Source organism: Bufo gargarizans, chromosome 3 (assembly GCF_014858855.1).
Source record: "Bufo gargarizans isolate SCDJY-AF-19 chromosome 3, ASM1485885v1, whole genome shotgun sequence".
In the NCBI taxonomy this organism is placed as follows: domain Eukaryota; kingdom Metazoa; phylum Chordata; class Amphibia; order Anura; family Bufonidae; genus Bufo; species Bufo gargarizans.
The window spans coordinates 300,277,360-300,298,696 of NC_058082.1; the positions used below are offsets into that span (position 1 = coordinate 300,277,360).

At 43.9% G+C, this 21,337-nt stretch overlaps 1 protein-coding gene across 7 annotated transcripts in view; it reads left to right on the top strand.

The window, feature by feature from the left end:
* The window catches only part of LOC122931016 (dual specificity protein phosphatase CDC14B-like), a 63,143-nt gene that overhangs the window by 32,797 nt on the left and 9,009 nt on the right, over nt 1-21,337 (top strand). For 4 of the 7 annotated variants that reach the window (XM_044284884.1, XM_044284881.1, XM_044284882.1 and 1 more), the window contains exons 2-11: nt 7,603-7,693; nt 9,640-9,715; nt 11,817-11,909; nt 12,669-12,745; nt 14,401-14,467; nt 15,458-15,520; nt 15,644-15,731; nt 18,043-18,273; nt 18,619-18,757; nt 19,869-20,031. In XM_044284884.1, the coding sequence (XP_044140819.1) occupies nt 7,603-7,693; nt 9,640-9,715; nt 11,817-11,909; nt 12,669-12,745; nt 14,401-14,467; nt 15,458-15,520; nt 15,644-15,731; nt 18,043-18,273; nt 18,619-18,757; nt 19,869-20,031 (1,088 nt within the window). Of the gene's footprint in view, nt 1-281; nt 586-7,602; nt 7,694-9,639; nt 9,716-11,816; nt 11,910-12,668; nt 12,746-14,400; nt 14,468-15,457; nt 15,521-15,643; nt 15,732-18,042; nt 18,274-18,618; nt 18,758-19,868; nt 20,032-21,337 lie in introns of those variants that run through there. The other 3 variants (XM_044284888.1, XM_044284885.1, XM_044284886.1) reach the window with 1 other exon arrangement.

Sequence of the window (21,337 nt, forward strand, 5' to 3'; positions counted from 1 at the left end):
CGGACATCTCTGAACTCTGCAGTGTACACTGACAGATCAGTAGGTAGAGGATGCTGGTGGGCACGTGGACGAGCTGCGGTCACAGGAATGCACGGGCACAGTGGGCGGGCACCGGCGCCGCCTCTTCTCAGGGCATTTAAACTTCTGGCCGCTCACTATTGGCTGCGAGCCGCATTCCTGGGAACAACGGCTGGCGCGATGTCCAATCAGCGGGCAAGGATCGGACTGTGGGCGGGGTTAGCGAGTAGCCGCGTCCTCCGTACACCTACTTCTCTGCTAGATTCGGATCCACAACAAACTGGACTGGGGCTCCCGGGATGTGCAGGTACCGCCGCGGTGAGCATAGTGCCTGAGGAAAGTCGCACTCTAGGCGCTGCGTGCCCCGAACTACTGGCGCCGGGGGAGCGGCTCGGCGCAAAGGTCACTGGTGATCTCTAGGAGGAGCCCATGGCTGGGCAGGCTTCGGTGCCACCCTGTCACCCTTAATCTGGAGCATCAGCATTCGGGACACGCCACCCTAAACCTAACTTCTCAGCATGGGCGACGAGCACGACCTCCCTCCCGGTGCGGTGGACGTCTTCGATGGTAAGCGCTGCCGTCTATGCGATATCGATGCGATTATATGTAGATTGATGCGCCCGTGGGGGATGGGTGTTCGGCTTGACCCTTTGTGATAACTGAAGAGAAATGTGGGAAGCCCAGCCATACATAGGGGCTCCAACCAATCGGATGTCCTCTTTAGTTATTCCAGCCTGCGGTGGAGCCATGAAAGCTGCGCTGGGATTGGTTGATGGGACCCGCTGCTGTTCCTCTCCCTCCCTCGTAGTAAAGGTCACCTGTGCATGGCCTGTGGGGCTCCGGCCACCATGTTGTGTTGTTCTGTTACTATGAGGTGGTTTTTATGGGTGACAGGAGGGAGTGTCTGCAGTTTGGCTTGTAAATCCCGGATTCCTTCACAAGGCAACAAACCTGACGCCATGTGGCAGTATTATATTTGTGTGGAGGGCGGCATGCCTTCTTCACACACACCTTTTCCATAGAGAGTGCGTGTGTCATCCATAGTCCTCTGGCACTGCTAGGCTGAAAATTAGTTTCCAGAGCATCTCCTATTAATGGTCAGAGAAAACCACTCGCAGTACTGTCGTGTCCGTGGTTTTCTTGGACTATAATGTGCGTGAGGGATCCGTAATCATGGACGAAAATAGGACATGCTTCCGTGGTGTCATAACAGACCCCCGATGTGTGAGTGGTCTCTGGGGACACGTCCACTGTGGCGCTACCATACCAGCAAAGTGGCTGAGATTTTGAATAATCTCATCCACACGCTGCATAAAGTGTAAATTGACAATAGTTGTGTTTTGTTTTTTTTAGATTAAAGGGTTTCCCTGGTATTTATTGTCCTGTCCTCCGAATAGGACGTCGATATTAGATTGGCAGGGGTCCAAGTCCCAGCACCCCCGACGATCAGCTGTTTGAAGTGGCTGCGGCCTGGCAGGTCACCAAGAACAGCGCTGTACTTGGTATTGCACCTCAGGCCTATTCTCTTGAATGGGATGGCGCACCACCTAGGCCGTGCGACCGATGAGTTCCGCTAACTCTTTTATACAGCTGATTGGCTGTTTTGTATCATGAGTATTGGACCAAATCCTGACGACCTCTGCAGGTATATTCCCACACAGCAGACATGTCTGAAAGGGGTTCTCAGGGGTTCAAGCTCATGTCGTAGAAACATCCGCCTTCAGCTTACATTCTGGATCAAAACTTGCTGCTGTAAATCTGGCATGTGAAGCTGCTGATGTCTCCACGCCGTACGCGCCCTTTTGTAGTGGTGACAGCGTGGCTTTTTCCACTCAGGGGGGTGTTGTGTACACATAGTCAATGAATGGTAACATTGTTTTCCCCGCTTCTAATTTTAGTCTGTTTCCACGGTGACCGCGTTGTTTGCTCAGAAAGATTTTCCGAGCAGAGTTGAAGGCGAGTCAAAGTTTAACTTTCCTGCGTGTGGACAAATGGATTGAACTCCTAATCCCATTAATACGCCCCCCTTTGCAGATTAAACAGCTTCCTCTTCTGGGAAGGCTTACTTCAGGATTTTGGAGTTTTTACCCGGTCAGACACTGAGGTTGGATGAGGGGGCCTGGTTCGCAATTTTATTTCTGATGTGGTTGGGGTCATCTGCTCCACTGGAGCCAATTACTGGCTTCAGCAGTGAGGTGTCTCTTGTGGATGCATATTTACTTGCTGGAATTTAGAAAATTTTTGGAATTTCAGAAATGGTATTCCAACAAATATGGTTTAAGTAGCCTAACTACTTATACGATAGTAAGAAAAAATGTAGTAAATATTACTATGTTACTGACGGTTTATCGAGTCGGAGTGTGATAAAATGCGGGAATTGAAGCCAAAACTTTGGCTTACCCACTCCACAGCCCTGGTTGGGGTTCAAATTGTAACAATTATCTGATTGCCCAAATGCGCCTTAAGAGGCAACCCCATAGCGTTATCCCTCTTCTGCCAAACCCAGACTCCTCCATCAGACCGCCAGATAGAGAAGCTGCTTGTCACTCCTCAGAACACATTTCCACTGCTCCAGAGTCTGACGAAACTGAGCCAAGCGGATCCGTCCTGGCACACAATGTAAGTCAATGGGGATGGATCCGTTTTCACTGACACAATCTGGCACAATGGAAAACGGATCCGTCCTCCTTTTGACTTTCAATGGTGTTCAAGACGGATCCGTCTTGGCTATGTTAAAGATAATACAAACGGATCCGTCTGTGCAGATCCATGACGGATCCGCACCAAACGCGAGTATGAAAGTAGCCTTAGGGTCTATTCACACGTCCGTTGTTTGTTTCCTGATCTGTTCCGTTTTTTGCTGAACAGATCTGGACCCATTCATTTTCAATGGGTCCTGGAAAAAAAACGGACAGCACAATGTCAGATTTTTTTTTCCAGGACCCATTGAAAATGAATGGGTCCAGATCTGTTCAGCAAAAAACGGAACAGATCAGGAAAGAAACAACGGACGTGTGAATGGACCCTTACAGTTGGATCTGCTCCTGGTTTTGGCTTCCAGAGACCGCTGTCACACGGTCAGTATTTGAGCCAAAACCTGGAGTAGAACCTACAGGAAAAAAATAATAAAAAATTGAAAGGTTTGTACCTCTTCCATGTTCTCGAACCACTTTTGGCTTTGAAATTACTGACCAAATACAGACCATGTGAAAATAAGGATAGGTCATCAATATTAAAAACCTGGAAAAGCCCTTTAAACGGCCTGGATCTGCGGTTCAGCTAATCGCTGAGCACCCGCTCTTCCTGGCATGGGAGACTATATGTAACACTTAGATCCCTTGCAGACAAGAGTGTATCCGCAGCACAGCTCCCGTCCGGAGCACTACCGTGGTCACATAGCATTATATTGATGTAACCCTTACAGTTCTGGAATGTATTGGATAACACTGGCAGCATTATGTCAGTGCCATCTAAGGCTACTTTCACACTAGCGTTCATGGGTCCGTTCGTGAGCTCCGTTTGAAGGAGCTCACGAGCGGACCCAAACGCCTCCGTCCAGCCCTGATGCAGTCTGAATGGATGCGGATCCGCTCAGACTGCATCAGTCTGGCGGCGTTCAGCCTCCGCGCGGACAGCTGAACGCTGCTTGCAGCGTTCAGCTGTCCGCCTGGCCGTGCGGAGGCGAGCGGATCCGTTCAGACTTACAATGTAAGTCAATGGGAACGGATCCGCTTGAAGATGAGCCCATATGGCTCAATCTTCAAGCGGATCCGTCCCCCATTGACTTTACATTGAAAGTCTGAACGGATCCGCTCAGGCTACTTGCGCACTTGCGAAATTTTTCTAAGTTATTAATGCAGACGGATCCGTACTGAACGGAGCCTCCGTCTGCATTAATATGATCGGATCCGTTCAGAACGGATCCGATCAAGCGCAAGTGTGAAAGTAGCCTAATACAAACCGGATTCCAAAAAAGTTGGGACACTAAACAAATTGTGAATAAAAACTGAATGCGATGATGTGGAGATGGCAAATGTCAATATTTTATTTGTAATAGAACGTAGATGACAGATCAAACGTTTAATCCGAGTAAATTTATCATTTTAAAGGAAAAAATACGTTGATTCAAATTTTCACGGTGTCAACAAATCCCCAAAAAGTTGGGACAAGTAGCAATAAGAGGCTGGAAAAAGTAAATTTGAGCATAACGAAGAGCTGGAAGACCAATTAACACTAATTAGGTCAATTGGCAACATGATTGGGTATAAAAAGAGCTTCTCAGAGTGGCAGTGTCTCTCAGAAGCCAAGATGGGTAGAGGATCACCAATTCCCACAATGTTGCGCAGAAAGATAGTGGAGCAATATCAGAAAGGTGTTACCCAGCGAAAAATTGCAAAGACTTTGCATCTATCATCATCAACTGTGCATAACATCATCCGAAGATTCCGAGAATCTGGAACAATCTCTGTGCGTAAGGGTCAAGGCCGTAAAACCATACTGGATGCCCGTGATCTCCGGGCCCTTAAACGACACTGCACCACAAACAGGAATGCTACTGTAAAGGAAATCACAGAATGGGCTCAGGAATACTTCCAGAAACCATTGTCAGTGAACACAATCCACCGTGCCATCCGCCGTTGCCAGCTGAAACTCTACAGTGCAAAGAAGAAGCCATTTCTAAGCAAGATCCACAAGCTCAGGCGTTTTCACTGGGCCAGGGATCATTTAAAATGGAGTGTGGCAAAATGGAAGACTGTTCTGTGGTCAGACGAGTCACTATTCGAAGTTCTTTTTGGAAATCTGGGACGCCATGTCATCTGGACCAAAGAGGACAAGGACAACCCAAGTTGTTATCAACGCTCAGTTCAGAAGCCTGCATCTCTGATGGTATGGGGTTGCATGAGTGCGTGTGGCATGGGCAGCTTCCATGTCTGGAAAGGCACCATCAATGCAGAAAAATATATTCAGGTTCTAGAACAACATATACTCCAATCCAGACGTCATCTCTTTCAGGGAAGACCCTGCATTTTTCAACAAGATAATGCCAGACCACATTCTGCATCAATCACAACATCATGGCTGCGTAGGAGAAGGATCCGGGTACTGAAATGGCCAGTCTGCAGTCCAGATCTTTCACCTATAGAGAACATTTGGCGCATCATAAAGAGGAAGGTGCAACAAAGAAGGCCCAAGACGATTGAACAGTTAGAGGCCTGTATTAGACAAGAATGGGAGAGCATTCCTATTTCTAAACTTGAGAAACTGGTCTCCTCGGTCCCCAGACGTCTGTTGAGTGTTGTAAGAAGAAGGGGAGATGCCACACAGCGGTGAAAATGGCCTTGTCCCAACTTTTTGGGGATTTGTTGACACCATGAAATTCTGATTCAACATATTTTTCCCTTAAAATGGTACATTTTCTCAGTTTAAACTTTTATTCCGTGATTTATGTTCTATTCTGAATAAAATATTAGAAGTTGCATCTCCACATCATTGCATTCAGCTTTTATTCACGATTTGTATAGTGTCCCAACTTTTTGGGAATCCGGTTTGTACATTTCAGACCTCTAAGGCAAGGCCCCTTTCACATGGGCGAGTGCAATGCATGAGTTGAACGCATTGCACCCGCACTGAATTGGGACCCATTCATTTCTATGGGGCTGTGCACATGAGCGGTGATTTTCACGCAACGCAGGCCCCATAGAAGTGAATGGGGCTGCGTGAAAATCACAAGCATCCGCAAGCAAGTGCGATCGGGATGGGGGCCCGATATTTATTGTTTTCCCTTATAACATGGTTATAAGGGAAAATAATAGCATTCTGAATACAGAATGCATAGTACAATAGGGTTGGAGGGGGTTAAAAAAATAATTATTCAACTCTTCTTAATCCACTTGTTCACGCAGCCGGCATCTCTTCTGTCTTCTTCTTTGAGGAATTGGACCTTTGATGACGTCACTACGCTCATCACATGGTCCGTCACACGATCCATCACCATGGTGATGGATCATGTGATGAGCGCAGTGACGTCACCACAGGTCCTGAAGAAAGAAGACAGAAGAGATGCCGGCTGCGCGAACAAGTGGATTAAGGGGAGTTAAATAAAATATATATATATATATATATATATATATATATATATATATATATATATATATATATATATATATATATATATATATATATATACTGTTGTACTAAGCATTCTGTAGTCAGAATGCTATTATTTTCCCTTCTAACCATGTTATAGGGGAAAATAATACAATCTACACAACCTTGAACCCAACCCTGAACTTCTGTGAAGAAGTTCGGATCTGGGTACCACATTCAGTTTTTTATCACGTGCGTGCAAAACACATTGCATCTGCTCGATAAAAACGGAACACAATCGCAGTCAAAACGGACTGCAATTGCGTACCTACTCGCGCGGGTTTGCCGCAACGCATCCGGACATGCTAGTCTGCAAGGGGCCTAAGGGTTACATAGCATCATAAATCAATATAATGCTATGCGACCCTGGCAGCGCTCGATGTTGAGGACGGGAGGTGCTCATCTGCAAATGTGCTCTAGCCTAAGACCCCTTACTGGACAGTGTAAAAAGGTGTATTGGTGGTCACTAAGGCGTTAGAAATGTGTATTAAATGTAATACCAATTCTGGAGCATCTAGTCTTATGGCTCTAGGCTGTGCCATTCCTTTATTATTTCCACTAGAAGTTATGAATGAATTACTAGCAGTCTGCAGTAAGGGTACAGAGGGGAGGTAACAAGGAGGGGGGGTGTACCTGCACAGACTCGCTCTATCCAATCAGTGCTGCCATTGTCAGACTGTGCAGGTACCCCCCCCCCCCCCAAACGTTACCTCCCCTCTGTACCCTTACTGCAGACTGCTAGCAATTCATCCACATCCAGCTTGACACAGTAGAGTGATTCCAGTGATGCGTTGGCCGATTACACTGTGGCATCCAGTATATTGTGCCCACACAGGAAGTGCTAGCCTGTGTCAGGCACACACGTGTGTGTGTGTGTGTGTGTGTGTGTGTGTGTGTGTGTATAGAGAGAATTATTATTATATTTTTTTTTTAGCAGGACAACGCCATTAGCTACCCTTTTCCCAAATATAACACCAGGACCCCCGGTGATTCTATTGATTGACGGTTTCTACACACTTAGTAATTTATCTTATCAGGGCAGACAGTTCATTGACCTTCGCCATCAGTTTTTCCGCTCTCGCCAAACGTGTGAGGTCCCCCGTGAGTGCTGGTGGAGTCCTCCTGAAATGGGCCGTGTGAACCATCTCTAGTGTCTTGCTTCTTCACGCTGCATTGTTTTACAGCTGAGTGCATCTTGTACCATTTGTGGAATTTGGGAGTGTGGTTAGGTGTGTCATGGCCGTGCTATACTTAGCATGTCCGCATGCACAATGTTCTGTGACTTGTTCATGGAGTAAGTTTGATGCATTGTTGTATTGGTATTTATGGCGTGTGTTGTCCTCCCCCTGGAGCACGGGAGGGGGGTTAGCAGGTACTTGTACACCCAGAACACTGTATGATGCCAAGTAACCCGTATTTCCCTCTGCTACTTTTCAGAGCGTCTCTACTTCGCCATCCTCTGCGGCAAACCAAAGACCACTCCAAGTACACATTATTTCTCCATCGACGAAGAGCTCCTGTATGAAAAGTAAGAAAACCAAGGGATGATTGTAAAGTCTCAGATGCCAACAAGAGCAACGGAAACTTGTATGGTTAAAGCAGGCGCACGGGAATTTACTATTGTTTTTGATCCTCCGGATAGGTCATCAGTATGTGATTAGCGAGGCTCCCTGCCTCTTCCATGGCCAGCGACCGTGTCCCGTTCAAGAGGCAGGGTATAATGGGGAGTACTAACGTGGCAGCCTAAGGGTCTCTACAGGGCTCCCATCTACCATGTCAACCGTTCAACACCCTGCAATTCCATCTCTGTTGACTGTTATATCTATAGGGGTTAAACAGCTGGAAATTGAGTTACCCTAAATTCTGGCCACTGTGGGCAGCTGTCGCCCACTGTGTATGGAGTGGGCACGACTCCTGAGCCTGCTCCATACGGTACCCTCATTCCTTTGACAAAATCCACTTCGGTGACATATGTCAGAGTACGCAAAGGGGGTAATTTCCCCCAGGTGCCCTACCACTCCATTCAAAGCCCACTGGAGATAGCCGTGCACCCTACTCGCATAGAGATGAATAGAACAGCACTGCGCATGCTCGAGCTGCCGTGCTATTTGCACAGGATTCTGCAGGAGGTTTCAGTGGTTGGACCTCCACAGATCTAACAGTTAGCCCCTAAAGATCTCAAAAGTAAAAACAAAATCTTCTCCTGCTGTGTGAATGTGAAGCAGATTGTCTGGGATAGGGGAGCTGTTCACACTGCTTTCTTGTTGCCTGGGAGGCAGGTTGCTGCACCCTTCAGCTGAGGGCCGAGGGAGGATCTCTTTTAAAGGGGTTGTCTCATCTCACTGTTACTATGATGAGATGGGACTAGGCCCCGACCACCGGGTGGATGCGAGACAGTGTGGTGGGCCGACTCTGCTGTTTCGGTATCTCCCGTTGCAGGTCTATGCTGTTCCCCTGAACTGCAGCTACTGAAACGGCAGAGCGCTGACCCGCTTATGTTTCCCGGACACCTGGTTGTTGGCGCTTAGTCTTATCCTGCCTTGGTAATGTTGAGATGAGACAACTTTTAAAGGGGACCTGTCACTTCCCCAAACTTCTGTTTTTGCATGCTTCCTCGTACAATAATAATTCTGCAGCTTTTCATATAACTCTGTGCCATTCCTCTATTGTTAATACTAGAAGTTTATGAATGAATTGCTAACTGGATAGTGTAACACTGGGCAGGGACACCTCCACCCCCACACACACACTGGGCAGGGACACCTCCACCCCCCCCACACACGCGCACTGTGCAGGGACCCCCCACTGGTAAGATTGTGCAGGGACACCTCCACCCCCCACACACGCGCACTGTGCAGGGACCCCCCACTGGTAAGATTGTGCAGGGACACCTCCACACACACACACACACACACACACACACACACACACACACACACACACACACACACACACACACACACACACTGTGCAGGGACCCCCCACTGGTAAGATTGTGCAGGGACACCTCCACCCCCCCCCCCACACACACACACACACACACACTGTGCAGGGACCCCCCACTGGTAAGATTGTGCAGGGACACCTCCACCCCCACACACACACACACTGTGCAGGGACCCCCCACTGGTAAGATTGTGCAGGGACACCTCCACCCCCCCCCCCCCCCCCCACACACACACACACTGTGCAGGGACCCCCCACTGGTAAGATTGTGCAGGGACACCTCCACCCCCACACACACACTGTGCAGGGACCCCCCCCCACTGGTAAGACTGTGCAGACTGCTAGCCAGTCATTCATAAACGTTTAGTAGGAATAATAGAAGAATGGCACAACGTAATTCTATGAGAAGATTCTCCAGAATTATTACTACATGGGGAAAGCGGACATGTCAGGAGAGAAGACTGGTCCTCTTTACCTGTGTATTAGAATCATATGTTCACTTATTAATGGCTGTATTTTGTCTTTTAGCTTCTATGCTGACTTTGGGCCTCTTAATCTGGCCATGCTGTACAAATACTGCTGCAAGCTAAATAAAAAAATGAAGGTGAGTTCTGAAAGTGGGAGGATGGCTATAGTATTGTATTCAGCTGCACATCTTTTCTTAAAAATACTTTGTTCCTCATATAAATTTATGATTAAAGGGGTTATCCAATGTCTTATGTACAGTTGAAACCAGAAGTTTACATACACTACATAAAAAGACACATGCGCATGTTTTTCTCAATCTTTTCTTCTATCTGACATGAAATCAGAATAAACCTATCCTGTTTTTGGTCAATTAAGATTACCATAATTCTTGATCGAGAACATTTTAAGGCATTTTTATTACTTTTTGCAATGTCAAAAGTTTACATACACTAAGATGACTATGCCTTTAACCTCTTCAACCCTGGGCCAGTTTTCACCTTCCTGCCCAGGCCATTTTTTGCAAATCTGACATGTCACTATGTGGTAATAACTTTGGAACACTTTTACTTATCCAAGCCATTCTGAGATTTTCTCGTGACACATTGTACTTCGTGATAGTCATACATTTTGAGTCAATATATTTCACTATTATTTGTGAGAAGATCCAAAATTTTACCAAAAATTTTCATCCACATGTACGTAAACTGCTGTACTGGCACACGGCAGGGCGCAGTAGGAAAGGAACGCCATATGGGTTTTGGAAGGCAGATTTAGGCTACTTTCACACTAGCGTTCGGGTGTCCCCTTGTGAGCTCCGTTTGAAGGGGCTCACAAGCGGCCCCGAACGCATTCGTCCAGCCCTAATGCATTCTGAGTGGACGCGGATCCGCTCAGAATGCATCAGTCTGGCAGCGTTCAGCCTCCGCTCAGCAAGCGGACACCTGAACGCTGTTTGCAGCGTTCGGGTGTCCGCCTGGCCGTGCGGAGGCAAGCGGATCCGTCCAGACTTACAATGTAAGTCAATGGGGACGGATCCGTTTGAAAATTGAGCCATATTGTGTCATATTCAAACGGATCCGTCCCCCATTGACTTTCAATGTAAAGTCTGGACGGATCCGTCTGAGGCTACTTTTACACTTAGAATTTTTTTTACAATATAATGCAGACGGATCCGTTCTGAACGCAAGTGTGAAAGTAGCCTTAGCTGAACTGGTTTTTAGATGCCATGTCCCATTTGAAGCCCCCATGATGCACCCCTACAGTAGAAACAAAAAAAAAAAAAGTGACCACATTTTGGAAACTACAGGATAAGGTGTCAGTTTTATTGGTACTATTTTGGGGTAAATATTATTTTTTTTTATCTTTTTTTGTGAGGCAAGGTAACAAAATGGCTGTTTTGGCACTGTTTATTTTTTATTTTTAGCAACATTCATTTGACAGGTTAGATCATGCGCTATTTTTATAGAGCAGGTTCTTACGGACGCAATGACATCAAATATGTCTACTTTCTATGATATTTGTTTGTTTTACATAATAAAGCATTTTTTTAAAACAAAAATTACGTTTTTGTATCTCCATTTTCTGAACGCTCAAATTTTTTATTTTTTTATTCTGCCGCTCGTTTTTTTGCAGGAAGATTTGGCGTTTTAATTGGTACCATTTTTGGGTACATATGATTATTTTTATATATATATATATAATTCCCATTCATTATTACACTTTATGGAGCAAGGGGACCAAAAAATTGGTGGTTTTGGCACAGTTGTTTATTTTTTCCACGTTTACCTGAGGGATTGGGTTATGTGCCTTTTTTTTTTTTTTTTTACACAGTTATAGCATTTTTGAAACAGCAATAATGATATTATAGTGTATCCATAGTCTGAGAGCCATAGCTTTTTTTATTTTTTGACCGATATTCATTTTTTGCGGGATGAGGAGACGGTCTGATACTATTTTGGGGGGCATACGCCTTTTTGATCACTTGCTGTTGCAATTTTTGTGATGTAATGTTACAAAAATGGCTTTTTACTTTTTTGTAAATGTGGTAGCTTGCGGGAATACAAAGAGATCCGGCAGACTGTCCCCCTGCAGGATCGAAAAGCGCTAGTGTGAAGCTAGCCTTAGCGATGGCTGCTTTTACATTCTGTAGTATACTGCTTCGTTTTTCACCTTTTTGTAGTTTTTGCTGGTCTTGATTAGCAGTGAAAATAAATGCTTTATTTACTATTTTGTTGTAGTCCTTCTCTCTGACAAAGAAGAAAATCATCCATTACACCAGCAGTGACCAGAAGAAACAAGCCAACGCTGCCTTTTTAATAGGAAGTTATGCTGTAAGTACATGTGCTCAGTCGCGTCCATTGTAATGACCTGATGATAGTGGAAGTCACTGTTTGCGTTGCACATAGTCATTCTCATTATAAAAAAAAGTGTATATCCGGAGCCTTTAGGTAACAGAACAGCTAGTAGAAGAAGTGAATATAACCCCTTCCTAATTTAAAGGGAACCTGTCGCGTGCTTTTTTTTTTTTTTTTTTTTTTTTTCCCCCTCCCAAACGAACCCAGGACCCGATGGAGGTCTTGTGGTCAAAATGTTGTGGCTGATCTTTGATTTGTTCATTCCTTTAGCCTTTATAACTTGTGTAAATGAGCTGATCCAAGTCAAGCTCTTTACGACTGCTATTTCCATCCGCTGTGGCTTGGCTGATGTACCAAAGTGGTGGAAATGTCAGTACAGGGCCATACTAAATCTTGCGCATGCGCCATTACACCTTGATACTCTGGTACGTGCATTGTACACATCTGAAGTGCAAGTTTACCAGGGGGTGGTGTGCACACACCAGAGTTGAAGAGTTACTGTGCATGAGCAAGATTTTGTACAGGTTGTACTGATGTTGACACCACTAACAGCCAGCTCTCCACCCCCCTGACTTGAATCAGCTCACTTACATATAAGATATAAAGGTCTTTTTACATGAATGAGATATAAGTAGGCCATAAGACAGCATCCAGAGCTTTATTAGTTACCGGGAGCCGTTTTGTGCTTTCTATGGTGCACTTTGTTAAACGTCTTTCTCTAATTTAATTGCATAGATAATCTACTTGAAAAGGCTCCCAGAAGAAATGCACAAAATTTTGCAGATGGGAAACGTGACTTACCTTCCTTTCAGGTAACCCTAATGTTGAAATTAATTGACTTTGCAAACCTGTCAGATCTTTTAAAGATCCATTCACATCTGTCCGCCTGACGATGCGGAGCCAAACGCATCCGTCCTGACTTACAATGTAAGTCAAAGGGGACGGATCCGTTTTCATTGACACAATATGGTGCAATTGAAAACTGATCCGTCCCCCATTGACTTTCAGTGTAAGTCAAGACTTTATTTTTTTTTTTTTTTTTTTTTTTTTTTTTTTTTTATATGAATAATGCAAACGGATCCTTTCAGAACGGATACAAGCGTTTGCATTATCGGTGCTGATCCGTCTGTGCAGATACAAGACGGGTCCGCACCGAACGCAGGTGTGAAAGTACCCTAATAATGAATGATCAAAAAATCACATGTACCCAAACATTATATCAATAAAAACGTCAACTCTTCCTGCAAAAAACGAGCCCCTGTACAAGACGATCGGCAGAAAAATAAAAAATATGGCGTTCAGAAAATGGAGACACTAAAGCATAAATTTTTATTTTTTTATGCTTTTAATATGTAAAACTGAAACAAAGAAAGTAGACATATTTGATATCATTGCGTCCACCATAACCTATAAAAAAAAGCACATGATCTACCCTCTCAGATGAATGTTGTAAAAAATAAACAGCCATTTTTTTGGTTACCCTGCCTTGCAAAAAACATTTTAATATAGAGCAATTAAAAATCATATGTACCACAAAATAGTACCAATAAAACTGGCACCTTATCCCCTAGATTCCAAAATGGCGCTCCTTTTTCTTCTGTGCCCTGCCGCGTGCCCTTACAGCAGTTTACGACCACATATTGGGTGTTTCTGTAAACTGCAGAATCGGGTTAATAAATATTGAGTTTTGTTTGGCTGTTAACCCTCGACGTGTTAAAGAAAAAAATGGATTAAAATTGAATATCTGCCAAAAAAGTGAAATTTAGAAATGTCCTTTCTATTTTCCTTTTAATTCTTGTGGAACACCTAAAGGGTTAACAAAGTTTGTAAAATCAGTTTTGAGTAACTTGAGGGGTGTAATTTCTACAATGGGGGTCATTTATGGGGGTTTCCACTATGTAAGCCCCACAGACTTCAGAACTGAACTGGTCCTTAGTCAACTTTGGAAATTTTCTTAAAACTTAAACAAATTGCTTCAAAAATTCTAAACCTTCCAACGGCCTAAAGAAATTTAAAAAAAATTGACATTACAAAAATTATGCCCACATAAAGTAGACATATTGGGAATGTTAATTAATGAATATTTTGAGGCATCACTATCTGTCTTAAAAGCAGAGAGATTCTAATTTAGAAAGAAGTGAATTTTTGTTAACTTTTGGAATTATTTTTAATTATATATATATATATAATTTTTTTTTTTTTTTTTTTTTTTTATAAAGATAAAACATATTGATTCAAATGTATCATTAACATGAAGTACAATGTGTCATGAGAAAACCTTCTCTGAATGGCTTGGATAAGTAAAAGCGTTCCAAAGTTATTACCACATAAAGTGACATATGAGATTTGCAAAATTAGTCCTGGTCAGGAAGGGGGTAAATGGCCCGGTCAGGAAGTGGTTAAATTGGTTTCTTTGGCTTACAGTATTTAGTCTCGGTGCCTAACGCAGGATTGCTTTGTGTTACAGGGACGCCTCGTTTGGTACCTGTAGTTTCCATCTAACACTACTGGACTGTTTCCATGCTGTACACAAGGTTAGTTGTCAGATCTATTGTACTGTGTTAAAAAAGGACACTGTTTAACTCCCAAAGAGTTGGCTCCTACAAAAATAAGAGCCTAATATAATAAAAAAAAGGTACAAAAAAATTTAAGAAGGTCTTTGCACAGAGCTTGCCACTTATATCCAACTTGTCTATGCACATGGCACATGCATCCTTTCAGGCTGCTCCTGTCATGCTTGGCATCACCGACTTCACGTTCCTATCAACCCCGGCAGCATAGACTGAAACCTGTATGTACCTGCATCTGTGATTAAAGGATGTCATCAATATCAGTTGAATAGGAAGGAGCGTGCTCATTGAAGTGAATGGGATGGAGGAACTGTAATTTCACCGCTCACCACTGGTAGCGACAGTGAGCAGGTAAACTATGAAGAGAAGGCAGCGCTCATACCAGAGCTGCTTTCTCTTCAAACAGCTGATTGGTGGGGGTACTGGGAGTTGGACCCCCACTGATCTGGTCGGTATAAAAATAGCAGACAACCCTTTTAAAAGGAGTGCTGCCGCTGATGTGCGCTTTGTAAAAGAACTTAAAAAACTGATAATAAAGTGTAATTCCTCACAGTATATTTAAAGAGGTCCTGTCACCAGCCTAAAAAAGGGAGACCTATATTGTAGTTGGCCATGCCTCTGAGCATGGAATACTTTACATATGAATCGGTGACCACCCAACCCCCCTTCTGGAGTAATGTCCTCTAAGATTTCTGGCACCGCACATCAGTCTGAAGTGACAGAACCAAGAACATAGGAGACTTCATTATAGCGAATAGATACTGATCTGTTCATACAACACTGCAGAGATTGAAATGACAAATGTATGAAATATTTTAAACTGATTTGTAATATAGTAGGATTTATTTGTGTGGAAAGAGTAGTTTAGGAGTCCTTAGAAGGCATGATGAAATGCAGACGTCATCACGTTTTCCCTGTATTATACTTTGTTATATTTCATGTCTTTTATTGTAGGCTTTGCAGTATGAATTCTTTGATTTTAGGACCTTTGATCTGGAGGAATACCAGCACTATGAGGTGAGGTTTAATTAAGCACTCTCACAGAACCGTCATATGTCCGCACAAGGATTTTAAAGAAAACCCTTTTTTTCTGGTTTACTCACGGTCTAACTTTTCTTTCTTTTTTTTTTTTTCTTCAAGAGAGCTGAAAATGGAGATTTCAACTGGATAATTCCACAGAAATTTCTAGCTTTCAGTGGCCCCCATCAGAAAAGTAAAATGGAAAATGGTATGTATTTGTTTCTGTAGTGGCTTGATTGTAAGTAGAGCTCATATTTCCTGAGAAATGCACAGCATTGGGTGTAGTTTGTGTGAATTTAAGCCATCCTGCAATTAAAAAGGATCCTTACTCTGTCTGAGAGACACTAGAGCAGGGATGGCCAACCTGAGGCTCTCCAGCTGTTGCAAAACTACAACTCCCATCATGCCCAGACAGTCTACAGCTATCTGCCTACAACAGGGCATGGTGGGAGTTATAGTTTTCCAACAGCTGGAGAGCCGCCGGTTGGCCATGCCTGCACTAGAGCATATTCACTAGTACTTGTGCACAGCCAGTCAGTACATTCACTTTCCATCACGGCACAAGGTCTCACCCCTTTGGTAGCTTACGGCAGTATCTTCATGTAAATCTCAACTCTGTACAAGTGTTAGAGAAAAGAGGTTAGGGGTCTGCCTGTGGCAGTCATATGTGCATGTGACAAGATATCAGAAGCCATTATGTGGTACGCCTGAGCGAAGCTCCAGCCTCATAGGGACCAGCAGACCTGTGCAAATGCCCGATATTCAGTGCACCTTTAAAATCTGCTACTGGAACTTGGTAGTTTTTAGTTTCCAGTTGATATCTATGGGAAATAGGCTTGGCTACAAAAAAAAGTCTAAAGTAATGTGGTGAAACCCCTGGGTTCAGGCCCCATGTAGTGTGAGGGGTCTGTAAGACCTGGAGTATCTTCTTGTTAAGTATCGGACATTCTGGAGCCACATGGTGCTTTAAGGTGTCTGCTTTTTAATGGCTGCATCTATGATGGGAGCCCAAATATAAGTCAGTGGGGGTTAGTCCCTTGTAGTTTGGATCCATTGTATGTAGCCTTAGGCCCCTTTTCACACGGGCAAGTACTCCACGCGGGTGCAATGCGTGACATGAACGCATTGCACCCGCACTGAATCCGGACCCATTTATTTCAATGGGGCTGTGTACATGAGCGTGTTTTTCACACAACACAGGCCTCATAGAAATGAATGGGGCTGTGTAAAAATCGCATAGCATCCGCAAGCAAGTGTAGATGCGGTGCGATTTTTCACGCATGGTTGTTAGGAGATGATAGTAAATAGGGATGAGCAACCCCGGACCCCATTAAAGTCAATTCACTGTATTATTTTCCCTTCTAACATGGTTATAAGGGAAAATATTAGCATTCTTAATACATAATGCTAAGTAAAATGTACCTTGAGGGTTAAAAAATAATAAAAATAAATTACTCGCCTCATCCACTTGATCGCACAGCCGGTATAGTCTTCTTTCTTCTTCCTGCAGGACCTGTCAGCGCAGGTCCTGCTGAATGAAGATAGAAGGTTCTTCTATCTTCATTCAGCAGGACCTGCGCTGATGTCACCGCGCTCATGGTGAGCGCAATAGACGTCATTGAAGGTCTTTTTGCAGATACAAGTGGATGAGGTGAGTTTATTTTATTTTTTAACCCCTCAATGGACATTTTACTTAGCATTCTGTATTAAGAATGCTATTATTTTCCCTTATAACCATGTTATAATCAACAGAACACCTAACTCAAACCTGAACTTCATTGAAGAAGTCCTGGTTCGGGTCTGGGTACCAGATTCAGGTTTTTATTTTTATCGCGCGTGTGCAAAACGCATTGCACTTGTGCAAAAAAAAACCTGAACAACGGAACACAATCGTAAACAAAACTGACAAATTGTGCGCCTACTCGCGTGGGTTTGCCGCAACGCATCCGGACAAAAACCAGTGACGCCCGTGTGAAAGGGACCTTTGTGAAAGCATTTCTCAGTATTTTATAAACTGGGATAAATGATGACTGATCATGCAGCTCTACTAGCTCCTGCTTTATCTGGCACCAGTATTGGCTGTGGGCCAGATGAAAACCTTTGCTTGCGGCGGTTTTTGTCCAGCTGGAAACCCGGCACTTGTGCCGGAAGGTGGCCGGATCACCGCTGGACCTCATTATGGTCGGTGAGGATCCGGCATTGAACTGTAGAAGCCGGCAAGGCCTGATCCGGTGGAATCCAGCAGGCTGCGCTCTCTCTGTCAGATCTGATGACGCAGATGTGAACAAACCCTTATCCATGTAGAGGAGACCTGCCAAAAAAGACTACGAGATCTCTGAGTGTGCAGAGGAAAGTATCTTCTGTGCAGTTAGCTGGCTTGTGGCAGCATACAGCTCTGACCGGTTCCTATAGATTTAGTTCCCACTCTGGTCTGTTTCAGTAAGAAATTGCATTCAGAATAAATATACTGTGTGAATGGTTATGAATATAAAACCTTCTTATGCGCTCTACTTATCTAGGATACCCTCATCATGCTCCAGAAGCATACTTCCCGTACTTCAGAGAACACCACGTTTCTACAATTGTGCGCCTGAATAAAAAGATGTACGAAGCAAAGCGGTTTACAGATGCCGGTTTTGAACATCATGATCTATTCTTTATTGATGGAAGTACCCCAAGTGACCCCATAGTGAAGAAGTTCCTGAACATCTGTGAAAATGCAGAAGGCGCCATAGCTGTACATTGCAAAGGTAAGTCGTAGTGCGCCAAGTTCTAGGCTTCCTCTTACGATATGTACATTCTGAGCTGATATTTCCATTGCTTTTTGCTTTTCTACGTTTCCTCGTTGAGACGAGAGGACTGCCTTTTTCTTTCGGCTTCCTTCACTGGTTTGTTTATAATGCACAAAAAAAGCATCGCTTGTAGTGCGTTTTCATATTTCCTTATTTTCCTAACTTTCAGCTAAAATCTGGCTGCAAAAAAAGTACCACCCTTACTGTGATCCAGGTTTATTTATACCAGTGCTGTCAGTTTAGATAATTTGCAGAGGACTCTCTTTGACCGTTTTGGTACATAAGTGTTTGCTGTGTTTTCAGCTGGTCTGGGGAGAACGGGTACGCTGATAGCTTGTTACATGATGAAGCATTATAGAATGACTGCTGCAGAAACCATTGCCTGGAGCCGAATATGTAGACCTGGTTCTGTGATTGGACCTCAGCAACAATTCCTGGTTGAGTAAGTTTTGCCAGTGGAAGAATTCATACTGGTCATTGTTTTATATAGCTAATGTGTATAGCTGAGTATGTTGTGAGATGCAGCATTAAAAACTGCCGCAGCAGGAAGCCATGTTCCATACAGTCCCTTAAGCATGTAGTGGCTGAGATCAATCATAAGTTGCGGCTCTACAAAGCTAGGATACCAGCCATTTTCCTGTTCTGCACGTCCCATCCTATGTTAAAAATGCCTATTCTTGGCCACACAACGGACAGCCCCTTTAAAGAAACCATCCCCTTTAAAGAAGCATTCCCACAAACATTTTTATTCCTTGACCGGTTAGAAAGGTACATGATGATGTAATCTTCTTACCAGTGACTGTATTTGGGAGTTATAACCTCCCTTCTGATCTTCAGCTGTGACCAACACTCCAACTGTCAGAGGACAGGAAGTCAGTTGCTTCTCTATTCATTCCTGAGACTTGCATTGAAGCTCTGATAGGAATACATAGATACTGGCTTCAAATACCACAGCATCTATGAGTGGACAAGGAGAGTTGGAGTGTTGGTTACATGGCACAGCTGGGGATGAGAAGGGAGGTTATAACTCAGATACATCAGCTGGTAAGAAGATTACATTCACTACAGTTTACATCATGTACCTTTCTAAGGCTACTTTCACACTTGTGTTTGGTGCGGATCCGTCATGGATCTGCACAAACGCATCCGTTCAGATAATACAACCATCTGCATCTGTTCAGAACACCATTGAAAGTTAATGGGGGACGGATCCGTTTTCTATTGTGCCAGATTGTCATAGGAAACGGATCCGTCCCCATTGACTTACATTGTGTGTCAGAATGGATCAGTTTGGCTTAGTTTCGTCAGACTGACACCAAACGCTGCAAGCAAGCATTTCCATTCAGAATGCATTAGGGCCAAACTGATCCGTTTTGGACCGCTTGTGAGAGCCCTGAACGGATCTCGCAAACGGCCAAAACGCCAGTGTGAAAGTAGCCTAACATGGTATTGTAAAGTTTGCAAAAAATCTGACCTCTGCCATATGTGTTTTGCACAAGTTCTCCATTTTAGATAAAGGTGAGATAATCCATAAGGTGTTATATATTTTACAGCAAGCAAATGAGTCTCTGGAACGAAGGCGACATTTATCGCAAAAAGAGGAAAGAGCAGGAAAATGGCAACAAAGTAGCGGTAACATTTATTCTGTCTGGGGTGGATGACATTTCACTTCATGACGATCTGGACAAAGCCTCTGGCAAAGAAGACATTGAACTGGTAAGTCTGTGGAGAGCATGCACACGTCCAGCTTCATTTCATCCCCTGCACCTCTGTATACACACAGTAATGGGATTTGTGTTAGATACTATCGCCTTAAGGCATTTTTCAAGGTTCTGACATCTTGCAGAAGGTAGTGAGTTAAGAACTCCATTTGTCACTTGTGGAAAGACATGTGACAACTGAGCACATTTCATTTTAATTTAAAAGAGGAACAAACACTGTTTGTAATTGGATTAATACAAGGAGTTAGGCCTCTTTGACACAACAGTGTTTTTTTTTTTTTTTTTTTTTTTTTTTTTTTTTTTTTTTTTTTTTTTTACGGGACTTTTTTGTGTTCATATACGATCCATTCCGTTTTTGCAGAACCATCTATTAAAAATGTTATGCCCAGCCCAATTCTTTTTCTATGTAATTACAGTATATGCCATACTGAAAAACGGAACGGAAACACTATTGGAAAAAAAAAAACCGCATTCATGAAAAACGGGCCGCAAAACACTGACAGACATACGGTCGTGTAAACGAGTCCTAAACTTGTTTTTGTCAAGGTTTATGCTGCTTTGACTTATCTGAAGGCAGCATAGACTAACGAAGACCCTGGTTGAAATGCTCACCTTTTTTTTGTTTTTTTGCAGCTCCAGCAGGACTTAAATGCTGGAGTCCTGATGTAAATAAGTTACTCCCCCCTCCCCTGCTCTTCCACAAATGATTGACAGCTTTCATCCTATACTGTATATAATGAGAAGGCAGTCTATCAGCATTGGAGGCAAGGCACCTGGGAACTCATGATTAAGGATTCCCGAGAGCGTGCATTAAAGCGGTTATCTGGGTATACATGTTTCACTTTCCCTTCCCCTGCCAAGCCCTGCAACGTCTACTAATGTACTTGCGCTACATTTTCTTTCTCTCTCCGGAGATCAGGAGTGTGATCACGTGATTACACCCTTTGTTGAGACTGTATGTCCTCTGACATCACGACAATGCCTCTCATGATCCCCTCTGTCAGAATCCCCACCGGGATGGTTGTGATGTCAGACCCATGTGATCTTGGAATGGGCTGGTCGGAGCTCTTAACCCACAAGCAGGGTAGGCAGAGTCCACTGCTTGTCGTATCAAATCTGTGCGGGTGGGAGGGAATGATGGAGGGTGTAGTGGGCAGAGTTTTTGGCCCAGGGAAGGGTGTAATAGGCTTTGACATTTCTGTCTGAGCCTACATCACTACCCCCACAACGTGGAAGTAAACAATGGAGTGCTGCGGGAGCATGGAGATTGAAGTAAAGATTAGGAAAAGTTGGCAGGTACA